The sequence below is a fragment of the Cryptotermes secundus genome, unplaced genomic scaffold (genome assembly GCF_002891405.2).
Source record: "Cryptotermes secundus unplaced genomic scaffold, Csec_1.0 scaffold643, whole genome shotgun sequence".
NCBI lineage: Eukaryota > Metazoa > Arthropoda > Insecta > Blattodea > Kalotermitidae > Cryptotermes > Cryptotermes secundus.
In genome coordinates this window covers 404,950-428,459 of record NW_019731276.1, presented here as the reverse complement: position 1 = coordinate 428,459, position 23,510 = coordinate 404,950, and the positions used below count along the sequence as shown (strand labels likewise).

At 41.5% G+C, this 23,510-nt stretch overlaps 1 protein-coding gene across 1 annotated transcript in view; it reads right to left on the bottom strand.

The window, feature by feature from the left end:
* LOC111866844 (transcription factor 12) overlaps positions 1–23,510 on the bottom strand; it is a 441,771-nt gene that overhangs the window by 50,732 nt on the left and 367,529 nt on the right. The window contains exons 6-8 of the mRNA XM_033752433.1: positions 11,534–11,618; positions 4,546–4,712; positions 2,671–2,970 (exon numbers count right to left, since the gene is read on the bottom strand). Coding sequence (XP_033608324.1) covers positions 2,671–2,970; positions 4,546–4,712; positions 11,534–11,618 — 552 coding nt within the window. The remainder of the gene's footprint in view (positions 1–2,670; positions 2,971–4,545; positions 4,713–11,533; positions 11,619–23,510) is intronic.

Genomic DNA, 23,510 nt, shown 5'->3' with positions numbered 1-23,510 from the left:
TGATATGATACCTGTTTTTGAGGTATGATTTGATCCATTCATTAGCTTTGCCAGTTATTCCATAGAAATTTAATTTCGATAGTAAGATATCATGATTAACACAATCGAAAGCTTTTGCTAGATCACAGAAAATCCCTCCCACAATTAATCTGTCATTGAGAGCACTTAAAATATCGTTAGTTAGTTCATAGGTTGCTTTTTCTGTTGTTAGGTCTTTCCTAAATCCAAATTGCTCTTTGACTAATATGTTGTTAGAATTTAAGTGTTCAAGTAGTCTATTATACATAACTTTTTCAAAGACTTTTGAGAATGAAGTCAATATGGATATTGGTCTGTAATTAGAGATGCATTTTCTCTCTCCTTTTTTAAAAAGTGGTTTCATTATAGCGTATTTTAAGCGCTGAGGAAAAGTACCTGATGATAAAGATTTATTACATAGATGATTCAAGGGTGAACTGATGTAAACAGAGCTTGCTTTAAGCAAGCAGCTATAAATAGATTCAAATTGATCAGAACCAATCCACATCCCCCCTTCATTGTAAACACTTCACCCTAAACACCTTTTAATTTCTTTTTCAATTTCCACCCTTGTACAAAAATGATTACTCCAGCTTTTAAGAGATATATGCGTTAATTCTTCAAATTGCATGAAGTCACATTCAAATAAGAAGCTCCAAGCAAAAATTATTAAGCCTTTTTCCCTCTTGTATGGGTACCTAATCCTACACTTGTTATTATCATTACTGCTGTTTTATTTTATTCTTATGAAGAACTTATTACATGAGTACAGGTTATAAGTATTATGTTTTGGACATTATCCATTGTCACAAACTTTTAGATCTTAGTACAGATTATGTTGGCCTATGCGATATATCTGCCTAATATAACATCAAAGTTTTTCACTGTCACCATATTTCCAATTGACTTAGAAATAATACTTCATATCTAACTAACTAAATGAAGCAGAACCCTTCTTGAGAAGCTAATAGTTCCTTATCTAGTCAAGAATCTTCTAGCATTTCATGGAACCTGAAGGTTCATTATCATGTCCACCGAAATCCTGCAGCTGGTCTTCACCCTGACAAATCAAATCCAATCCTCCTATTTGCCTAGGTTTTCCAACTAGTCTCTTTCCTTCAGATTTTCCAGCCAACACTTTGCATGCATTTCCCATTTCTCCCTATGCAAGCTACATACCCCACCGAACTCATTCTCCTTCACTGATGTATTCAGTAACATTTTATATGGAGCCCTAATTACGAAGCTCCTCATTGCATTAATTTTCTCCAGTGCTCAATTACTTTCTCCCTCTTAGGTCCTAAGATTCTCCTCAGTACTCTGTTCTCAAGCACTCATAGTCAATGTTCTTCCCTTAATGTAAGATGTGAAATTTAAAACCCACACAAAAAGACGAATTGTAATTTGCAAATTTTTTTCTTCAGGTCTTTACACAGAAGATGAGAAGGTAAAAAATTCTGAAGTGTCAGGTATAATCATTCCCTGCATTTAATTAGCTCTTAATTTCTTTATGGGTATGATTTTCATTTGTTAGTGCCACTTCCAAGTATTTTTGACTCTGTGCACTTTCAATGGGTTAGCTATTTTTAGCATACTTCCCTTATTTTAAAAAAATAAAAGGAGACTTATGAGATCATCTTTCTGTCTGTCTGCCTATCCCCCAACTTTTCTGCTGCTAGGAACTGGCTCAGTAAACATGTCCCCCCCAGTAAGGAGTACACACTGTATTTATCTGTATTCTGGTGATGAGACATTAACACATACTAAGTTTTCTTTGCATTTACTTCTAGACTATTAGCAAGTAGGAGAGCTTCCGTGTTTCTCTTTATGGTATTTATGTCTTTCCCCAGTAAATGAACATCAGCAGCATGTTGCTATGTTTGTGTCTCCATACCCGATTTCACATTCCCAGCTCCAATGGTTCATCAGTTATGAAGATCAAACCAGAAGCCAAAGAAAACATTCAAAGAGCCTTCCTATTCTTATTTCACTTTCTACAAAACAATCATCTTAACAAAAGTTGCAAATTTTTCCAACATTTCAGGACCCTGTATGATGTGGCATTAGTGTTGCTCCCACCTCACATGTCTGCACATTTGAAATGTTACTGATTGTAGAAAATTAAACAGTACTGCATTTGTGTGGCCTCCAATTGTGTAACAATCATACTGAGTGTTGTGAAAAACAGTCAACTGGTTGAACGAACACATGCACAGACAGTGCAGTAGTCTCATGACCAAAAGGGAATACCGAAAGAGGGAACTTATAGACCTCCAAATGGCATAACAATATGTAGTGGTAACACGAAATATCATACCACCACTACTCATGGAGGCAATCTCACCCATCCCCCTCCACTCTTACTGTCAGTACAATGATTACAAACACTAGCCATAATCATTACAGACATATTACCTGCACAAAGAGGAAAGCAAACTGCCTCTTCTCTAAGACTTTATTCCTGCATTTGGGATATATGACTGACAGTATAATTATTAAATGGATAAAATTTATAGTCTTATGTGAAAGGCAATGTAATTACATATAGAGTTCAACCGAGTGACAAGAACTGGCATCTCCTACTCAGCAGACAGCACAGCCACCAGCTGAGGGATCAGTTTCAGAAAGTAAGTTGGAAAAGGGAAAACTCACTGAGGCCAGAGCTTTTCCAAGCGTGTCTCCAGATGTCTGTGGCTGTGGGACACCAACTGCAGGACTATGGCTGCCACAATAGAGGGCTTGTGCAGGACTCGAAGTGGGAACACCCACCACACCGGTAGCGCCTGTCGGAGTCACCTGTCCCCCTGGGCCAGGGCCTGCCACACCTCCTCCACTCCCACGGAAAGTTGACATGGGGGGAAGACCAGTAGCTGAGGTGGGGAGGAGGGAGGTGGATACAGAGGATGTGGGGTCCTGTTGTACGCCTCCACCAGGAGACATGGCTCCATAGCCCTGAAGCAAATGACACAATAATAATTCTGAAGTTGAACACAAGTATAGAATTCCAAGTTACCACGAAGCTCTGAGCTATATTTATGAACTTTGAAATAAATATTTTCAAGCAATACTCTTTTCTACAGGGGAGATATTTGGTAACTGTGCTTGGACATGGCCTTTCTGCTATGCTTCTGCTATGCACTGCATGGGTTACCATTTTTTCTATTAAGTCAACTGCAGCAATAACATTGTGGGGTGAAGCCTACTGGTCCACTTGCAGTACACCTCTCAGAATTAACATCTGAATAAACGAAAATAGATCCAGCTCCTCAAATGGCATGTTCTATTATAAAATAATGGACAATGGATGAAGACCAGACATTTTGTAATGCAAAATAACACATTAGTTTAGACCCTAACACAATGTTTTTCAATGTTCAGTGAAAAAGGAATGATACTTAACTACTGATTAACTGATTGACTGACTGACTGATAAGGGGTAGGCCATACCAGCTCCTATGGCTGTGACCACTCTTCCACCTTTTGTGTATCCACCTTCTTGGTTAACCCCTTTAGCAATATCACGTTTCAGATGAAGTACAATACTCTGGTCAGAAAAGGAAATATAACCTCTTATTCTGTAAATATCCAGGACACAAGCTCTTTGTTCCTGGAAGAAATACAGAAAACATATCTGTGATCATAATGGAAGAAATCTCTTCTGGCACCACCCACTGTCTGGATAGAAATTACCAAGAGTGTTTCTGAGGCAATATGTCTCCAGTTTGAGGTACCAAACCACGGTGCCTACAAGATGGCAGTCAGTCCCTATCACCAGATGATGAAGCAGATTAGGGTTAAGTTCTACACCAGAAGCAGCTGCACACTCAACAGGAGAGAGCAACAAGGAATTACTCACAAACATAGCGTGCCATAAAAAGTCAGACTCAGGAGCGCAAAGAGATGCCAGACCCCAGGTTCTCAAGCCGTAGGAATTTCGGGGGGGGGGGGATATTTAAATTCTACAAAAGGAGGGGAATACTGATAGAGTAGCATTTTGGACAAACAGATACCACTGCCTCCCTCCCCACAAGCAGTGAAAACCCTCACAATAACACATTAAAAAATTTACAATTAAGAATGCACTGATAATTTGAATTATTTATTTTCATTGCTATTATTACTCTTATTATCATTATTATTATTATCATTATCTTTTACCTTTTCTTTGTTTCTTTATTTTACAGTTGTTTATTTCACATTACCATGAATATTCCAATATTATTACATCTCACTCACCTTCATCTGTATTTCAACTCATGAGTACTGTATTCAAAACAAAAAAGGAAAGTCAGTTCCTTCAAATAAATAATAAAAGCCCCTTAAAACGGAGACCATTTCCTGGGGGAAGAATCAGAAACAGGGATCCAGGAGTAAGAAGCAATAAATGCTGAGAACCACTGCCACAAACAGTTTAGGAACTACATCTGCGAATTAAACTGAATGTAATAAGAGCAACAGAAGTTACATTTTTGCATATGCCACTACTGTTATAGCTGACTGTGCTCACATGTCCTGGGTAATACTCACCATGGGGTCATGTGGGAGGTGCATGGTTGGAGGAAACCCTGCCTGGGACAGGTGAGGCGCTGCTCCCCCTGAGAGTAGTGAGGCAGATGAACCATACCCTGTGTAGGGCCCTGACTGTAGCTGTCCTCCACTGGACCATGGGTCCCCTGCTCCTGACCCACTACCATCTGGAACAGAAGACAAAACATTAAACTCTCATGTGAGCAAGTCAATTAATGCAGCAGTACCATTTTCATAATATTCGCACAAAATCTCTAATTCCTTCCAGCACTATTGTTGTGACAAGTACTACCACCCAATACCCAATAAATGTGACAACTTTTCAGATTCAGTCACAACTGCTGCATAGTTACTGTCTTGGTGTAATATTAATCTACTCAACTTAGTACATTTTATTACCACAGTAAACACAAATTTCTACTGATGCTGACTTTCTATATCACCATTTCTAATTATTCATGGCAGACATGGCAGAGCTCCAAACAACTCATTAACTACAAATTACAAAATTTCCCGTGATGCATCTTCGCAGCTTCTCGAAATTTAATCCAGGAATGCTATGATACAGTATTCCTCAGTCCCCCATTTTGCTGCTACACCTCCATACCGTTGAGAATCTAGTAATGTAAAAATGTTCAAGTTGGTAACAGTGATCTATATTCATTTGTTTTTGTTTTGTATTATAATAAAAAGTTTCTTCTCATCCAATATGGCTGTTAAGTGATATGTAAGCACGACACAAAGAAAATCAACAGGTTATGGGCCAAGATTTGCTCAAAAAATAAAAAAGGAAAGAAAAAAGGAGAAGACAGAAGAAGAATAATGAAAAAAAAATGGTAAACACAAGAGACAGAAGAGGTAACTCTTCTGCCAAAACTGAAGGACACAGACTCATTTCCACTGTGGGATTTTGAAATCAAGATTCTGATGCGTGCAAAAGAACTGATAAACATCGTTGATGGCAGCAACCTGTTAAGTGACCAAGGAAGAGACGAAGAAAATACAAGGAAATGGAAGATGTGAGATGCAAAGTGCCAATACTACATAGTGAGAACGACAGAGAAACACATGAAGACCCGCATTGTGACATGCACAATCACGAAAGAAATGTGCAACACCTTGAAGCAAATTTATCAGCGAGACACCTCTCAACAGAAGTGCCTTCTGCTACAAGACTTCTACAACTTCAAGTATGACAAAACTAAGGATATGATGATGAATATAAGCCATGTGCAGAACACTGCCTTCAAGCTTCGTCAACTGAACCAAAACTTGACGAAAACATGATCATGACAAAAATAACAATTCTACCAGAAGACTACAAACACTTCAGCACCGTCTGGGACTCAACGGCAACCGCGGACAGAACCCTTGACAACCTGGTGGCCAGATTGATGTTGGAAGAAATGAAGTGCAAGATGACGACTAAAGAAGAGGAAAGCATAGCCTTTAAGACAGTAACTAAAACCAAAAGTAAAACCCCCTTCAAGTGTTTCAATTGTAATCAGATAGGTCATGCCCAGATCAACTGCCCCAACAAAGGTAAGAGAAATTGCTCTATCTGTAAAAGGATAATCACTCTGAAAAGGACTGTTACTTTAGAAATAAGGACAGTGATACGAGAAAACAATGTACAGTATGTAAGAAAACGAACCATGCTGAAAACGACTGTTATTTTAAAGATAGGAATAAAAGAAGCAAGGCCAATTTTCTAGCTGAAGCAGCAGAAACCCATGCGAGTGATGCAAGTGAAAGAGACAAAATGTATGTAGTGGATAGTGGTAGCACATGTCATATGATAAATGTGAAGACTGATTTGATACATACTAAGCAGTGTACTCAATGTATAAACGTAGCAAAGAAAGATCAAGTATGACTGCAAAAGAAATAGGCAATTTGGAATTTAAAGAGTGTAGTTTGAAAAACGTTTTGTATGTTCCAGAACTCAGCAAAAACCTGCTGTCAGTGCACTGTATTACAGAAAATGATGGAGAAATGTTGTTTACAAAAGAGAGAGTCCAGATACTCAAGGACAAAAATGTTGTAATCGAAGGAAAAAAGGATGAAAATGGATTATTTGTAATTAACTTCAGAGCAAGGAATGAAGCTATGATGACTCAGCAAGATACAAGTGTAGAGTGGCATAGAGAGCTACGTCACGTAAGTTATGCGAATCTTAGGAAACTACAAGAGATATGCCAAGGGATACCAGAAAGCGTGAGCAAGTGTAAAAATGTTGATATATGTTCAGTTTGTATACAGGCCAAACAAGTGAGACTCCCATTTGATACAGAAAGAAGTAGGGCCGGAAACCCAATAGAGATAGTTCATAGTGATGTGTGTGGATCAATTGATCCCACCACTTATGACAATAAGAAATTTCCTTACGTGCGTGGATGATTATACACATTTTTGTAAGATATACCTGTTAGAAAATAAGAGTGAAGTGTATACTTGAAGGAATATGTAAATGAAGCTGAGTGTCACTTCAATACAAGAGTGAGAAGAATAAGATGTGACAATGGAGGGGAATATAAGAACAACGCCTTGAGAGAATGGTGTAAGAACAAGGGGATTGTAATGGAATTTACTACACCATATTCGCAACAGCTAAATGGCACTGCTGAAGGGATGAACCGTACCATTGTGGAAAAGGCAAGAGCACTGATTTTTGACTCAGGTTTAAGTAAGAGAATGTGGGGTGAAGCTGTATTCACTTCTGCATACCCGCTAAACAGAAGTCCAACAATGACAGTTAATGGAAAGCCAGCAGAAAATTGGTATGCCAAGAGACCAGACCTGGCTGGAATGAAGATTTTTGGTTCAGAAGTGTACACTAAAATTCTCAGACCATTGAAAAAGTTGGACAGTCATAGCAAGAAAGGAATATTCGTTGGACACAACACAAGTGGCTACAGAATATGGGATCCAGATACTGAAAGGACCTATGTCTCCAGAGATGTGACATTCACAAGTAAACCTGTGACAAGAAATAAACAAAAGGAAATGGAAAGAGTGACGGATCTAGAAGACAAGCCAAATACTCCAGATCAGGAAGATAGCGAAATGCAGCACGAACCCGAAGCTGACAACAATGAAGAAGAACCAACAGATACTGAAGAGAATGAAGAAAATGAAAATGCTGACCACAAGGATAATGGAAGAAAAAACAATGGACAAAACGAACATGGATATGCATTGAGACCAAGAAGAAACATTCAACTGCACCCATAGTACTGAGACTATCACACAGAGAGTCAAAAGGAGGGTATGCTCACCTATACATATGGCAAGTGCATGGAGAGGGAAGACAGCGACTTGGATATATGTAAACAAAAAGAAAGCAATGGGCAAGAACATTCTGACCAGTAAATGGGTTTTCAAAATAAAGGATGATGGAAGAGACAAAGCCAGACTGGTTGTGAGAGGATGTCAACAAAAGGAAGGAGAAATAGATTTCAAGGATACCTTTAGCCCAGTTGTTGACATGAATTCTCTTAAGAGTACTGCTTGCCATAGCAGCACATAAGAATATCAACACGCAAACCTTTGATGTGAAGACTGCCTTCCTGTATGGAGACCTTGAGGAGGAAAACTACATGGAGATTCCAGAAGGATACAAGAACACTGGCAAGATATGTCTCCTGAAAGAGGCATTATATGGCCTACGACAAGCACCATCGCAATGGAACAAGAAGTTGACAACCTTTCTAAAAGAAGAAGGTCTAAACTAAAATCTGAAGACCACAATTACTAAGTGTTATTCAATTTAACTTTGTAAAACAGCCGATAATGTTGACATTTTGAAATTAAGGAGGAATGTTGAGAATCTACTAATATAAAAATGTTCAAGTTGGTAACAGTGATCTATATTCATTTGTTTTTGTTTTGTATTATAATAAAAAGTTTCTTCTCATCCAATATGGCTGTTAAGTGATATGTAAGCACGACACAAAGAAAATCAAAACATACGTGGAGTTCAGCATCTTTGCCTTTTACTTTCAAAGAACCCATGCCTCCCAGAAGAAACATAGACAGCGTAAAAGCTTTTGAGAGAGAAAACAGTAATGCAAGGGGGGAGTTTGAGAGAGAAAGACAGTGTGCATGGGAGTTTGTGTGTAATTTACACTACTTATCTTCTGCCTGTCACTTTCCATATCTCCAGAAACTAATAACCACAACAACAGGTGCAAATACAAAAGTTGTTCATTTCAATAAGAAGAACTTTTCATTGTTACATGCATGGATTCAAGTCCAAGTCTCTTATTCTTTCCCAAGAAAAGCACTGGGACTGCAACATTCAATCCACACCCCCATGTGGGGTCACTAACATGTTACAGTTTGTTACATATTTTGCCATTGAGTGGAACCTGTTTAGTGCAAATCAACAAATGCAGTATACCGAATAGTGGCTTGAAAATCTTCCCTGTGAGAATATAAAGAAATTAAATTACAGAAGAAGAAATAAATAAAATAGTTATTATTTTTAAATCTCCCCCATATTCACCAGATATGTGGGTAAAATAATTAAGAAAAGTTCCAACAAACCCTAAATAATTATGTGTTTGCAGACCATGAATAACATACATACAAGTGCAAAAAGGTTTAAATTATTTCAATAAAAAAAACAGAGGTTGGGGGCATGAATGACTGGTTAAAACCACATGGGGTGCGCCATGTTAAAAATGGTGGGAACCACTGCTACACAGACTAAGATACTGACAGCGCTGTAAAATAGGCTTAACCAAATGAAAGTAGCAAAATACTACATACATGCCTATTACAGAAAATTTCTTTTTCAAGTTCAAGTTTAGGCTGTTATTAAATGAGATTGATATATTTTTAAGTGAGAAAAAAAGATCATACTTTACAGTTTACAAGATGGATTCCACAAAATAAAACAATAATTTGCCCCACTTAAACTGTTATAAAGTAAAAATAATATTTCTATTTCAATTAATGCTTCAAGGCTATACTTTCTTCCAGCAGTTTAATTTGGAGCAATGGACAATTACAACTGCAAAAAGAAAGAAAAGTAGACAAACAAACTGATCACATAAAAATCGATGTGATCCACCTTGCTTTCTTACAGGAATACCTTTACCTTTTTATTAGACTCATTCTGTCTTCCCAGCAATAATGATGCTTTCATCCAACTTCAATGAAAGCAAGTGTTACAGTGAACACAGCGCCCTTAGGCGACTGTATAAGCAAACATCAACTTCTAATTCTTAATATATATTTTTAAACTTGGATACGTTTGGTAACAATAAGTAATACGAATTAAGATGTCTCTTTTCTGTCTCTCTCTGCTCAAGTTCTGTCAGTTCAGAAAATAACAGATGAAGGTAATATTTCTGGCTGAATTGCAGTGAAGAAATAGGAATAAAAATTAGAACAGAGAGAAAGAAGGAAAGACAACCCGGATCTGTTATGATCTGTTATGTTAATATACAGTGTATCTAATTCAAGAGTATATATATATATAGTTCACAGTTCCATTAAACTCCAAATAGACTACAGGTCTATAATTGCGAAGACTGAACACTGATCATCAAGTGTATTTCTAGCTAGCTCAATTCTATGCATATCACTACAACTAACTTCTCTGTGATGAATTTTAATGTTGGAGGATGAGGTTGCAGCGGCAGCTATGAACAGTTACTTCTTCTTGAGACACGACGACGTGCAGTCCTCTCTGCTTGGTTTCTTGCTTACATTCCTCTGAAATGTTGGGTGACTTTCAACAAATGACGTGGCCTTACATTCCAGATCCTGAACCATATTCGGGGCACCACCAAATGGACGAGGTTGTCACAGGCATTAGCCTAATTATGAGTACACATCCTATTACAGGCATCAGTAATAAGTATGCTTTGGCTCTGCCACTGCCAATGGCCTTAGCAACACTCTCCTGCTCCTCTACGGCCTCAAAAAGGATGAACACTGAGACTATCTCCCTCCCCCGCGATCAGCCCTTTCCCAGCGATTTCAAAATGTGCCTGCGAGTGCTGACAGGACATGGTAACTATGCCAGGGCTGTGCCAAATATGAAGGTCATACTGCAAGTCGTGAGCAACAATTTTTTGTAAAGTAACATGCTTTATTATTGACAAACCAAACACACCACCTCAATCTACAGACCTTTCTTTATTTTTCCACATAATCGCTACTTCTTTGTACACATTTCTCCCAGCGTTCTGAGAGTTTGAAAATTCCCCTTCTGTAAAATTCCGTTCCAGCCATCCGAAGACACTGACGCACTGCTTTCTGAATTGCCTCCCTTGTCTCAAAACGCTGTCCACGCAGCTGATCCTTCACAAATCCGAAAAGATGGTAGTCAGAGGATGACAGATCAGGGCTATAGGAGGGGTGTGGAAGAACTTCCCACCCCATCTTTGCAATTGCTTCCAATGTGACCTTTGTGGTCTTCAGTCAATAACCGCGGGACCCAACGAGCACAAACTTTCCTATAGCCCAAGTTTCAATCATCTCCTGTACTGCAATGTGCCCTATTCCAAGTTTTTGGGCTACTGTGTCCACAGTCACATGCCTGTCATCTTGAATGATCTCATTCACTCTTTCCTTGTTGCGTTCAGTTGAGACTGTTCGAGGACGAACGCTCCGAGGCTCATCTTCGATGCTGGTGTTCCCATCTTTAAAATGTTTCACCCATCTTCGAACACTGCTCGCACCCATGCACACACTTCCATAAGCACGCTGAATTCAGAAAGCAATGTGTCAGTGTCTTCAGGTGGCTGGAACGGAATTTTACAGAAGGGGAATTTTCAAACTCCCAGAACGCTGGGAGAAATGTATACAAAGAAGTGGCGATTATGTGGAAAAATAAAGAAAGGTCTGTAGATTGAGGTGGTGTATTTAGTTTGTCAATAATAATGCATGTTGCTTTACAAAAAATTGTTGCTCATGACTTTTAGTACGACCTATGTAGTATGTGTTCTGGTCTGAGTACAGTATCAATACTCACCAATGTAGTAAGAGTCCCCATAGAGACCTGCCGTCTTGGGTGAGGTGTAACGTGGTGAGTCCTGCCCAAATTCATCTGATCCATACTGTAACAGAAGAGAACATAAGACTGTGAGTGTACGTACTGCTACCCACTGTCAGACTTTGGTGAATATAATAACTAAAGAGAACTGTGGCCCTAATACAGAAACAGCCTTGTATAAATGTGGAAGCACTGAGAAGCCTAACCAGAAAAGCTGCTCTGCACCAAATTCAAGCTTTATATATGTATCATTTTAATTGTATAGTATTCCATCTGTAATGCAATAAAGTCAATCCTTTTCTTAAAAGACACTAATATATATTTAATTCACTAAAAACTGTTAAATATTTTAAAGGTCATTAACTATGTACATTTGATGTCATTGATACATGTTTCAGCCACAAGGGCCATCATCAGGCAACACTAATTACTTGAAGAGACCACTGCACTTTACACTTTGTACTTAGTAACCTTAGGCACGTTGTTGTTGTTGCACTAAGGAAAAAGTGTACAGTGTACACTTAGACTGGCTTAGACTTAGGCTGTAGACAGATATGGAAAAAGATCATCAGTCTTAATTACATATCATTTACGGTTCATTCTGACGAACGCGCCTGTTAAGTGCACACAGTACACCTTAAATTTTTACATGCCCCTTCTTTGTCGCATTTGTGCATTCACCTAACAATCGGATACCATCAGCACTGACCGAAGCTGATGTGTTCCATCCAATTCAAAACCCTCTTGGCATTCTTCGATCTTTCTACCGCCCAAGAGTAGAGAAGAAGTGAGAAGCTACAGATATAAAGGATCTCCTTGCTTCAGAATATTCTGAACAGTGAATGCGTCACACAAATGTTTGATTCTAAAAACCCCGACAGTGCGCTGAACTCAGTGAGAATTGTGCAAACATGAATATTCTAATCTATTGTGACGTGTTGCGCAATGGAGGACACCCCCTCCCTCCCCAGCAGTGACGTGGCAGCTCTGGCCATGGTGACGTGACGGGTGAGTCAGCGCCCCCCCCCACGCCGCACTGTGACATGGCACGCAACGCCGCTGTTGACACAGGCAACAGCGAACGGAATAAAAGCCGGCTGAGCAGTAAGCGAGGGTCAGTCAGCAGTGAACAGTTAGTGTGTGAAACCCCGCAACAGTGTTATAATCAATTGTAGTTACGACTTGTATGTTGTTAAATAAACCAATTAACAATCCGAACGGCGTCTTCAGTAACAAAACACGTTACACTGGTGTCAGAAGTGGGATTGCACTTACACACGTGATGAACAAGATTCGAACCTAAACACGTGACACTATTCTACCCCTCTCCCCCCCCTTAACCTACGAACTGTTCAACTGTGGTCCATTTTCCTTCAGTATGTGACGAATGCTGAATTACTTGCCATATTACGTCGTCTGGATAGAATCTGTTAATACAGACGCAGCAAAAATTCTCCTAGTTTTATTTTCGCCCGTTCCGAATGAGGCGAAGGAAAATCCATACGGCACAAACTACAGCAGCTCAGCCGGTGATGCAGCTGATGAGACGGCGAGAATATACCGTAAGAGAAAAGTGGGTAATATTTTCTCTACCAGGACGAGAACGGGGTACGCGGTAGCTTAGTTGGTTCAGGCACTATGCTACAAGCCGGAAGGTCGCGGGTTCAAGTTCCGATGAGGTCACTGGATTTTTTTTTTAATCGACAGCCGCACTATGGGAGTAAATAATTTTCCTGGGAAGTAAAGCGCGGCCGGCGCGTACGGCTCACAACCTTACCGCCATCTTTGAGCCGATTGTCTAGATAGTGTGAGACCCTCAATATCTCACGGCCTGTTACAGGGATACCTTTACTTTACTTTAACCAAGACGATAACAGCTAAACTTACAATTCAGTTTTGATGGGAGGGTAAAGACGGCCTGCTTCCCATCTCGTGCCAAAGTGTGAGAAGATGTCTCAATTCACCTCGTCCATGCTAGAAATGACACAGCATGATGAACAGGTATGAGTGCCTTCTTCTGCACTGATATCACACTATGTGTGTCGCTACACAGCACGCAGTTCAGGCACTCTTGTCAGATGATATGTACACCAACGATTCTCACTCAAGAAGTCGGTTATCCTAACAGCTTATTGAGGGTTTCCTCCGGCTACCCAAGTTACTTTGTGACAAGTCATGACTGGCATCTTCCACATACACATCTTCTAAGCATCCACAATCCCCCCCCCCAATATCATTCGAAACTAATATGTAGCCTTACATAAATAAGCTACGAATTAAATAACATAATACGGATTTACATTCCTTGCCATATTTATTGTATTAAGTATGGTGAAGACGATACAGTAGCTTTTCTCTGAGGCAGACAAGCAATCCGGAAATAAAACTACTTCCTGATGAAGTCCTGCATCATGCACATGAAAGCTAAGTGAGAAAATGGGGAACCACGAAGGGGCAGTGTGAATTCATGTTACGAGGAAGCCATTAGCATTATTCGCAGCAAGTCGAAGGCGTATCCAGGCTGTGCTACTAATGGCTAGACAATGACTTAAGCACAGAATGATAATTCAAACTCCCCAGCTTCATCCTGCGACCCTCCTAAATACAACACGACGCACGCCATTACGCCGTGCTGTGTGTGAATCGTTGCACAGAACACCCACCAACGGGCTGCGTATGAGTACGAGTATACGTACAATTTTGTGAATAACCATTTCTCGTGCGGTCTTTCCATCTCCGCATCTATTTGAGGTACAAAGACTTTCATCAGGCCCACAGTTCGTTTTTAATATCTCAAACATCATTTCTCATGAAGAAAGCAGTCTTCTGGGATTTGGCACCGTGTATATGTGGTGTTAACCGACGTTTCGGAGGAACGTATCGCCTCCATCTTCAGGGTAGAAGGAAAAATATAAGAAATCTGCAAGCGAAGAGACCGTGAGAGCAGACTCAGTCTGCTTTTACCGGTTCTCACGGTCTCTTCGCTTGCGGATTTCTTATATTTTTCCTTCTACCCTGAAGATGGAGGCGATACGTTCCTCCGAAACGTCGGTTAACACCACATATACACGGTGCCAAATCCCAGAAGACTGCTTTCTTCATAGTCACCGCCGTGAAAGCCTCAAATCTTACATCATTCCTCATAATTTTTTACGCAGAGCACCAGAAACGCAAGTTAAATCTCATAGCCCCATCAGCATAAGCTTCCCGTACACAATTAACTATAGACGCAGAGAGATTCTATAGGGTTCTGAAGATGGCGTATAACGTTCAGAATTACTGGGGGTTTGGACTTTTCCCATCGTCGGGTATTCTACAAAATAGAAAACACGACGTTTCGGAAATTGAATTTGTTTCCATCCTCAAGTTACGGAGGGAAGACACCTGCTCAGTTGGGTCCCTTAGACCGGAGTTAGCTCTAAGTGACCCAACTGAGTAGGTGTCTTCCCCCGCCATAACTTGAGGACGGAAAAGGGTCTAGCTTTCGAAACGTCGTGTTTTCTATTTTCTAGAACACCGGACGATGGAAACAAGTCCAAACCCCCAGTAATTCGCAGTATAAACGCACAGCCTATTCGTATTCTGATAGAACAGTTAGTTCTGCGAGCGTGAACATGAATTTCGTTGTAAAATGTAAATAAAATCCTGACGTATTCTATTCAAATAAGAATTCTCGGATTTGACATGAAACAACACATAAGCAACTTAAATCCGTAGTTTTATAATCTAGATTATTTATAAGTGATATGCAGTATAAAATACATGGAATATGAAATACTTTGTCTAATGTTCAAAATCATTAGGTCTAGAATATATTTATATGTGACGTTGAGAATTCTGCGAATACTGATCAATACGGGTCAATACCAAAATTTAAACGTAAACTCTAGAAAGGGCCCAACTGTAATAGTTACTGAATAGGGTTTCATACTAGTCTATAAGCCTCCCAAATACGGGTCACCAAGGAATGATGTATTTCGTAGGCACGATGACGCCTCTGGATCCCAAAGTTCCTTAAAATCAAAATAATTAAAAATAAAGAAAAACGCGGGAGGAAATGTTAGATTTCATTAGTTTCATTAGACAGTTTCATTACGTATGCCCATTCTTTCTCTGCTTCAAGTTCATTCAATAGGCAGAGGAAAACGGCAGTCTTCATCATAAAATACGTTACATTATCTTCATTATGAAGTTCATGCAGAAGGCAGGAGAAAATCAGAGCGAATCCACTTCGACACACTGCAAGACAATAATTTACACGTCGGTCTATAAACAGGGAAACGAGTAGTGTATTTAGTGTAGCTCATACAGACTCAGACGCCAAAGTCAAACCGCTTGCAAAACTGATGCCAGAGATAGCTTCGTGTGTCGCTCTTTCCGAAGGGCTCACCGCTGCGAAATTTAAGGTAATCAGTGTCACCTCACTGCAAAAAAATCTGTACCAGGCGCGTTATCTATCACCTTTCAAGAGCGCCCCATTCATGAATTCTTAAAATTAATGGATATGAAAAATTTGCAGGTGTTATGAAATTCTGCTACAAGGGAGAACACCCAAAGCCTTCATTTATTCACTCTCAATCATCGCCAGTCGATGTCAACCAGCGCCACCCCGTATTTTCTTCGTTTCTGTTATCCACTCTACTGCGCGCTTCAATTAGCACTGCCCGTTTCACATTAATTACCAGTCATGACAATACATACATGTACATATATTTAGACTTCCTTCCTATTCATATATGTACGAGTATGTTATCCCCGGTCAACACATCTATGACTGCCATCAAATTAATGGCAAATTCATTTTCCTTCACCGAACGACTTTCAAGGAGCACACAGCTTAATAAAGAAACTGGTGTGTACAAGTAGACTTCCAGTTGCTGAGCCATGAGTTTATTCATCGACGTCTGCCGAGGTTACGCAGCGCCCGTCGAAACGTAAGGCGCTTGTGTGAATGAGGATTGGATAGGATACGGAAGAATGCCTAGGTACCCGCACAGCCCGACAGGGAAAACGCCGCGAAAAATATCAGCAAGGCTGTGAACTGCTAGACCGCGCGTTAGGTTGCAGTTGGACGCCGAGTGCTCCGGTTTAAATAACCGGATGTTCCGGAAAAGCCCGGCGAAGAGAGAAGGGGAGTGGGGAGGAGTGACAGTATTCTGACTGAACCGTCCTAAACGTTGTATTTTCACTTATGCGGTGGTGGCCTATTTACAGCACTTTCCCGATATCTGCCTGCACGCACAGACGAAAACACGTAAGTTCAGGACAGGCATCCTAAGCACACAACTGATGGCCGTGCTTCCAGCCCAGGTCAAGTCATGTAAGATTTGTGGTGGACAAAGCGGCACTGGGGCAGGTTTTCTGCGAGTACTTCCATTTCCCCTGCCAAGTCTCATTCCACCAACGGCTTCACATTCATCATTATCTATCAACCGGGGCTGGAACAACAGGCCAAAGAGTGGCCAACGTACCAAGTGGACGCAGCCTCACCCCAATCCAGAACTGACCACTCGATAGCTACGATCAGTTCCTACGGTGCGTGGGCTACACAGCATACTATCATACTTCCCTGCATAACTGAAGAGCAACGTAATATGCTACTACAGAGCCTTTGGATGATGTGCTGTCTCCCCATCACATCACCCCTCCGCATTACAATCAACAAGCCGGAAGTGTCCGCAGGCCTATAGGAAAACATCGGAAAAGGTCAGGACTAATCCGAGGGTCAGCAAGTCAGCTTTTGCAGAGATATAATGCTGCGTGGTCCGATGTGGTCTGCTTGCTGCCTGTTTCACGCTGGTTCCTTGTTTAGCTTATTCTTCGACGCTGAAGATGAAGGCAAATATTTCCTTCCGAAACGTCGGTTGGCTTTCAACACATGACACGGAGTTACATTCCACAAGTAACCACCGCTGTGAGAACCTCAGATCCTACTGTCAGCATTTATTTTAGCTTTAAAGGGACACAAGCAACACCACGGTAGCTGCCAGTTGTCCAGTCTGATGAGTTCAGGGCCACGAACTGCCATCTCCCAGCACTTCTAACAGATGTCGCTTTTACTTCTGAAGATACATAAGCAAATCGTAAAAAATATGCAGATGTGCCTATCAGTTTGTCACTCCTTGCCGTAAAATGTACGGTATAAGAGTATATCAGGGTAACTGTGGGAAATGGTACCGACATTAAGGATCACCTACAGCATGAGGCTGTCAGGCCAGTACTGCTCCACAGAGACTGAGCTCGAAGCAATGACATGTAGGCCTAAATTATTCGTACGATGCAACAGTAGCTGGTTTCGTTCGTGTGCTAGGAAAATAAATATGGCTATGCTTTTGGTCAAATTTACAACGCTCTCATGGAGGTTATAAAGCGCAGCTCAATTCAGAAAGATTTAAATGAAGAAAAGGGGCAGCAGTTTACACATCTGCTGTACAAAGTTTATATATTCTCTGACTACAGCAAACAATGACAATAGATTCTTGGAACTAAACTGTTTTCGTGTCATCGTATTAAATAAAACCTGCGACAACAAATAACGTTCTCGTGGTAGTGTGTACTAAAGTATCCAATCGAACTGAACCAGCAGGAACATGGCGCGGTCTGTTTCCGGGAGGCATTTACAAGGAGTGCACACTTCATATCCGAGTAGGTGGAATCTTCAGAGCGCCGTCGCCCGTCCGCACAACTAATGAGGCCACAAATAAAACACACAGATAATCAGTCAAGAGGTCAAGAGTGGCCAGACCGACCAAGCGAGAGGGAATTCATAGCTCTGTCGAAATCACCACGGTAACGTGCTGACAGCTGTCGGATTCCAACAGTACTTTGCATATGACGTAAGCAAATGGCTGCGTCTCTTTGAAGTCTCCAGTTTTATTGCCAACTATACGGATGTAATAACAAACTTCTATATACCGTGTGTTCGAATACCAGCAAATCCCCACCCCAACCTACTACACTACGTCTACATGATGTAAACGAAAACATTGTCTTATTGGACCAATATCTTTATTAAAAAAAAAAAAAAAAGGTTTTTGGTGTGAGCACACAATAAAACCGGAAGTCAAAGACTCGATCAATCAACTGCCACTTTACCTCTTATCTTCAATCAATTTAAAAGTCGCCTAGAATATTCTTATATCATGAAGCATTTCACCCCTTTCCATGCTGGGAATTTTGATAAAATAATTTATTTATGCCTTCTCATGACATGACCTTCCTGTTGCTTGAGAAGTACGTGTATAATATATGGCTTGAAATGTCGACAGATAACACTTCTTCTGACCAGTGCCACAGGATGCTGGTCAGATAGGACAGTTTGCTTTCGGCACCGTTTATCTCGTTTGCAGTAGACAAGTGTTACTGCAGAAAACATTTTCAACTTTATTTGCAACGTCACTTCGCGCACAGACAAGGCGACTAATCAAGGCTATGTGATTATACTGGGCAATTAGCATGGGACAGGGAAACCCCATTTTTATGGGCCAGGGATGCCATGCTGCAAGCTTTTTCGATAAAGTAGAACTTCTTACGGGGGCACGCGGTAGCGTAGTTGCTACAAGCCGGAAGGTCGCGGGTTCAAGTCCCGATGAGGTCATTGGATTTTCTCAATTGGCCTAATCCTTCCAGCCGCACTATGGCCCTGGGGTCGACTCAGCCTCTAAGAGAAATGAGTACCAGGAATAAATTAAATAATTTTCCTGGGGAGTATAGCGCGGCCGACGCGTAAGGCTAACAACCTTAGCGCAATCTATGAGCCGATTGTCTAGATAATGCGGGACCCTCAACGTCTGACAACCCTATGGGCCTCCAGGGCCTGTTACAGGGATAGCTTTACTTCTTCGAACTTCTTACGGTGTTTTGTACAAGCTCATATAATTTATTTTATTTTGTCACTGCACTGATGTAACAGGTAAAAAGGTAAAGCAATCTCTGTAATAAGCCATGAAGGCCCATATGGCTTGAGATGTCGAGATTCCCACATTTTCTAGACAAACGGCTCACAGATGGCGGTGTGGCTGTCAGGCTTACGCCCCGGTCGCTCTTTACCCCCTAGGAACATCCCTGGCACCCATTTCTGTTAGAGGCTAAGTCCACCCCAACCAACTACGTTACCGCGTGCCCCCAGTGACAGAACGTAATAAGAAAAATATGGCCGGCCAGGATACACTGGAGATTCGGTTTCCACTGTTCAGTATAATCAGGCGTTTTCTTTATTCGCTTAGTGGAGGATGGAGTCCAACTGGATCCACTCGGCACGGCGGTCACTGATTGGCCTATTGCACCTGCCCCGGGTGATTATGATGATGGAGGAATCGGTGGAATGAAGATTGGCAGGGGAAACCGAAGTACTCGGAGAAAACCCGCCCCAGCGCCACTTTTCCACCACAAATCCCACTTTACACGGGACTGAACCCGGGCCGCCGCGGTGGGAAGCCAGTGACTAACCGCTTGAGCTATGGCGCGGCCTTAATCAGGCGTTTCATACACTTGCGGCAAAATTTGATATGGTCTCCTACCAGTGTTGCATTATACCCCACACACAAGGCCGGCCCAAGCATAAGCATCGCCCCAGGTGACAAGAAATTCTGCAGTACCCCTTCATTAAAAGATCAACTTTCTCAAAGCTTCATCGCAATAACAGGAAACTTCCGTAAGACAATCCGACGAAACCCGTCACTAGTGTCACACCTCTTCAAACAGTTTTATTCCCATTACCGCACAGCATTTTCCAGTTACATACAGGTAACGGTCGTAATATGAACAAATGGGCTGCAGAATTTACTTTCATTCAACAGAAACTCCAAAATGGGTGCCGTTAAATTCGCCGTCCTCTCCGCAAGACTGCGCCGCTAGCATCTCCCGAGCTATTTCTGTTTTATCTGCCGAGTATATTGCTTCATAAAGAACTTCTGCTACCGAACATGTACACGTATTGCTATGTAGTGATGGCAGATAACACCGTGTGTCAGAAGGCTCAATCGCGTATATCGGGATTTATGCCCAGCACATTAACGACGATAAATTACTTTCAGTCAAACATAATTGACGTAAAAATGCCACTGCAAGACCCCTGACATCACAATATCTTCTGTCCTGGCAGCCAAATAACGTTTGGTGCAGAAAGCCATGCGACCGCAACCACATGACATAATATATAAAGTTACGTCTGTAGCAGTTACAAGATTTACCATAACACGGCGCCAATGACGCGTGATGTTATATTCTTCTTCTCAGCCTGAACTGAATAAAACTGGAAATATTTTTGTTTCTGGTTCTAGCAATGCAACATCTTGCATGTCAGTGGTGGGGTTAAAAACCGAACGACGCATAGTAGGGAGGAGGGGGGGGGTTCAAATTGTCATGTTTCGTGGGCTTTATCAGTCTCTACAGGCAGATGCAAGGCCAGTACCTAGAGTTCCGTCGCAACCGCAACAAACTCCGTGGCCCGTAGTCCGCACGCGAACTATACTGACCGCGCGACCGCCGCTTGTCGGCGAAGTTAGTGTCAGATTTAGCGGATAGTGTGTGTCACGTGGTCAGCGCAACGGATCCCCACGGCCGTTAATTTCGATTTTCTGGACCGGAGCCGCTATTTCCTTGAAATAGCTCCTCAATTATCCTCACGAGGCTGAATGGACCCTGTTCCAGACCAACTACTTCTCGGAACATCTGGAAGCGCCGGGAATTGAACCCGGGACCCCTGGATCTGTAGCCGGGGACTCTGACCACTAGACCACAGAGACGGTCACCACTTCCTTCCATTCCCTTTAAAATTTATTTTCACTGGCCATCTTATCATTCGACGCCTTACAGCTACTGACATATACGATAATAAATAATTAAAATACATAATACATAATAATAATAATAATAATAATAATAATAATAATACGCTGCAACGAACATGAATAATGAATTTCTAAGAAGTTCTTATGACGCCACTGGGATGCAGAATAAAACACATTTATAACAGGAAACTACGGTTTCGCTTGCGGAAATGACGTCAAAAATTATAATTCCGTAAATTTAAACTTACATTTGGTGGGCAGAATGTCTTGGCCGGTGTGGGAACGCAAACCAGAGAATTGTAGCAACAAAACATTCTCACTTGCAGCCCTGACTCCGTGTTCGAGTAATCAGCGGCACGTACTTGTATTAGCGCCACACATTAAAAGAGAAAATCCTATAAAATTCACAACCACTCGTATTAAGACAGAAAGTAAACGCACTGAAAGCAAACTATGCCCATTCCTATGATCACGCATCACTAACAAAGATGCGAAGAAACAAGTTCGCTGCGACATTCCGACCAACAAAAATCTACCACGTCCAACCGTACTGCGTGCACTGACAACTGCGAGACTTCACGCCCAACGATGAGCCTTCCATGTGGGTGGGAGAAACCAAGAACAGAAGGAAAGGGGCTGTGATATTGGTTGTCCGTGGTATGGTATTCTCAACCCCAAAATTCCACCCCTTCATCCCCCGTATGCGACCAACGGTACTAAGGAAATTGATCCAAGACCCTCTGAGAGCCACGCGGCCATACACAAAAATACATCGATCAGATCCGTGCATATGTCGCCTGTATAAACTGAATCCAAACAGTCTAGACTCGTCCCTAGTAAATCATATGACGGATCGACTACCGATTCAATACCGACGTTCCAGGGTTCGAGTCTAATCTACAACCGACAACGCCAGTGCGTACAAAAACATGTGTTTTACTGCACAGACATGCCCTTGCAGTTCCAGTATACAATAGAGGTGAACTGATCATAGTGACCGCGCGCTTTCAGGCATGAAATGTCTTCGCCTGCTCGAACACTGGTATCACTGGTTCGAATCCAACTCTAGGCATGGATGTCTGTGTTTATTCCGTGTCTGTGCTAAGTAGCGGTCTTGCGACGGGCTTATCCCCCGTCTAGGGAGTCCTACCGACTGTCTTAGATTGAGAAACTGAAGTGAAACAAAGCGTTTCTTGATGTCCTATGCTCGAAGTGGGAGCAACAGGAGTGGAAGAAGAGAAGACCACGAAGAACAGGGGAGAATGAATTGATGAAATAACTGACCAAAGAGACAACAAAGAATGCAAAAAAGAGAAGGAAACGAAGGAGCCCGGGAGAAAACGAAGAAAACAAAGGTGATAAAGGGAAGGGATATGAAGTTACTGGTTCTTTTCAGTTGCTCCAAAATGACGAAGCAGATGTGAGCATAACTTCCTGTATGAGGTGGCCAAGCTTGTCAACCACATGGGTGCCGGAAACACGGGTTACATTTAATTACCACCCCAATGACACTTCGTCCTCCATAAATTCCACGGATGGAGTGGGTAACTGAGACGATATTGGGACGATAGCGACGTCTGCAGCCTATTTTAGAGCCACATAAAAACTTGGCATGTAGTGACTTAGAAACAGTACATACAATGAGCCTTACCTGATGACAATTGCAAAACAAATGGCAGGGGAATTGGGAGAATTTCAGAAAACCTTCCTCAGCGCAGACAGCCACAAGCTCCAGACTGGAACACTGAACGCATGGGCGCCGTGGTTTCGTCTCCCTGTGATGCATGCTCTTCATTTAGAGAGGAATATTTCAGGCAATAGCGGACATCTGCTGTCAGCAGGCATAAAGCGGGTATCCGCCCCAAACTTCCATTTTAAGCTACAAGTCAGGGGGATTTCGGGCTTCTCACAATGGTCATAAAACTTGCACATTCTGGAAGACGGAAGATACGGATCATAAGCATTGATATCGGATTATTTTCAAAACATAATGAAAGGTTCGTAAGACAGCACCATTAAACAACAAAACTATTCCTACCTTAACCCGTGTATAATCTGACAAAATAACAATTCCCATGGATAAAAAATTTCCGCTTAAATTAATTTTTCCCAAGGTTACCGTGACAGAAATATTTATTACGCCTTTAAAATGTGAAACTTGGTTG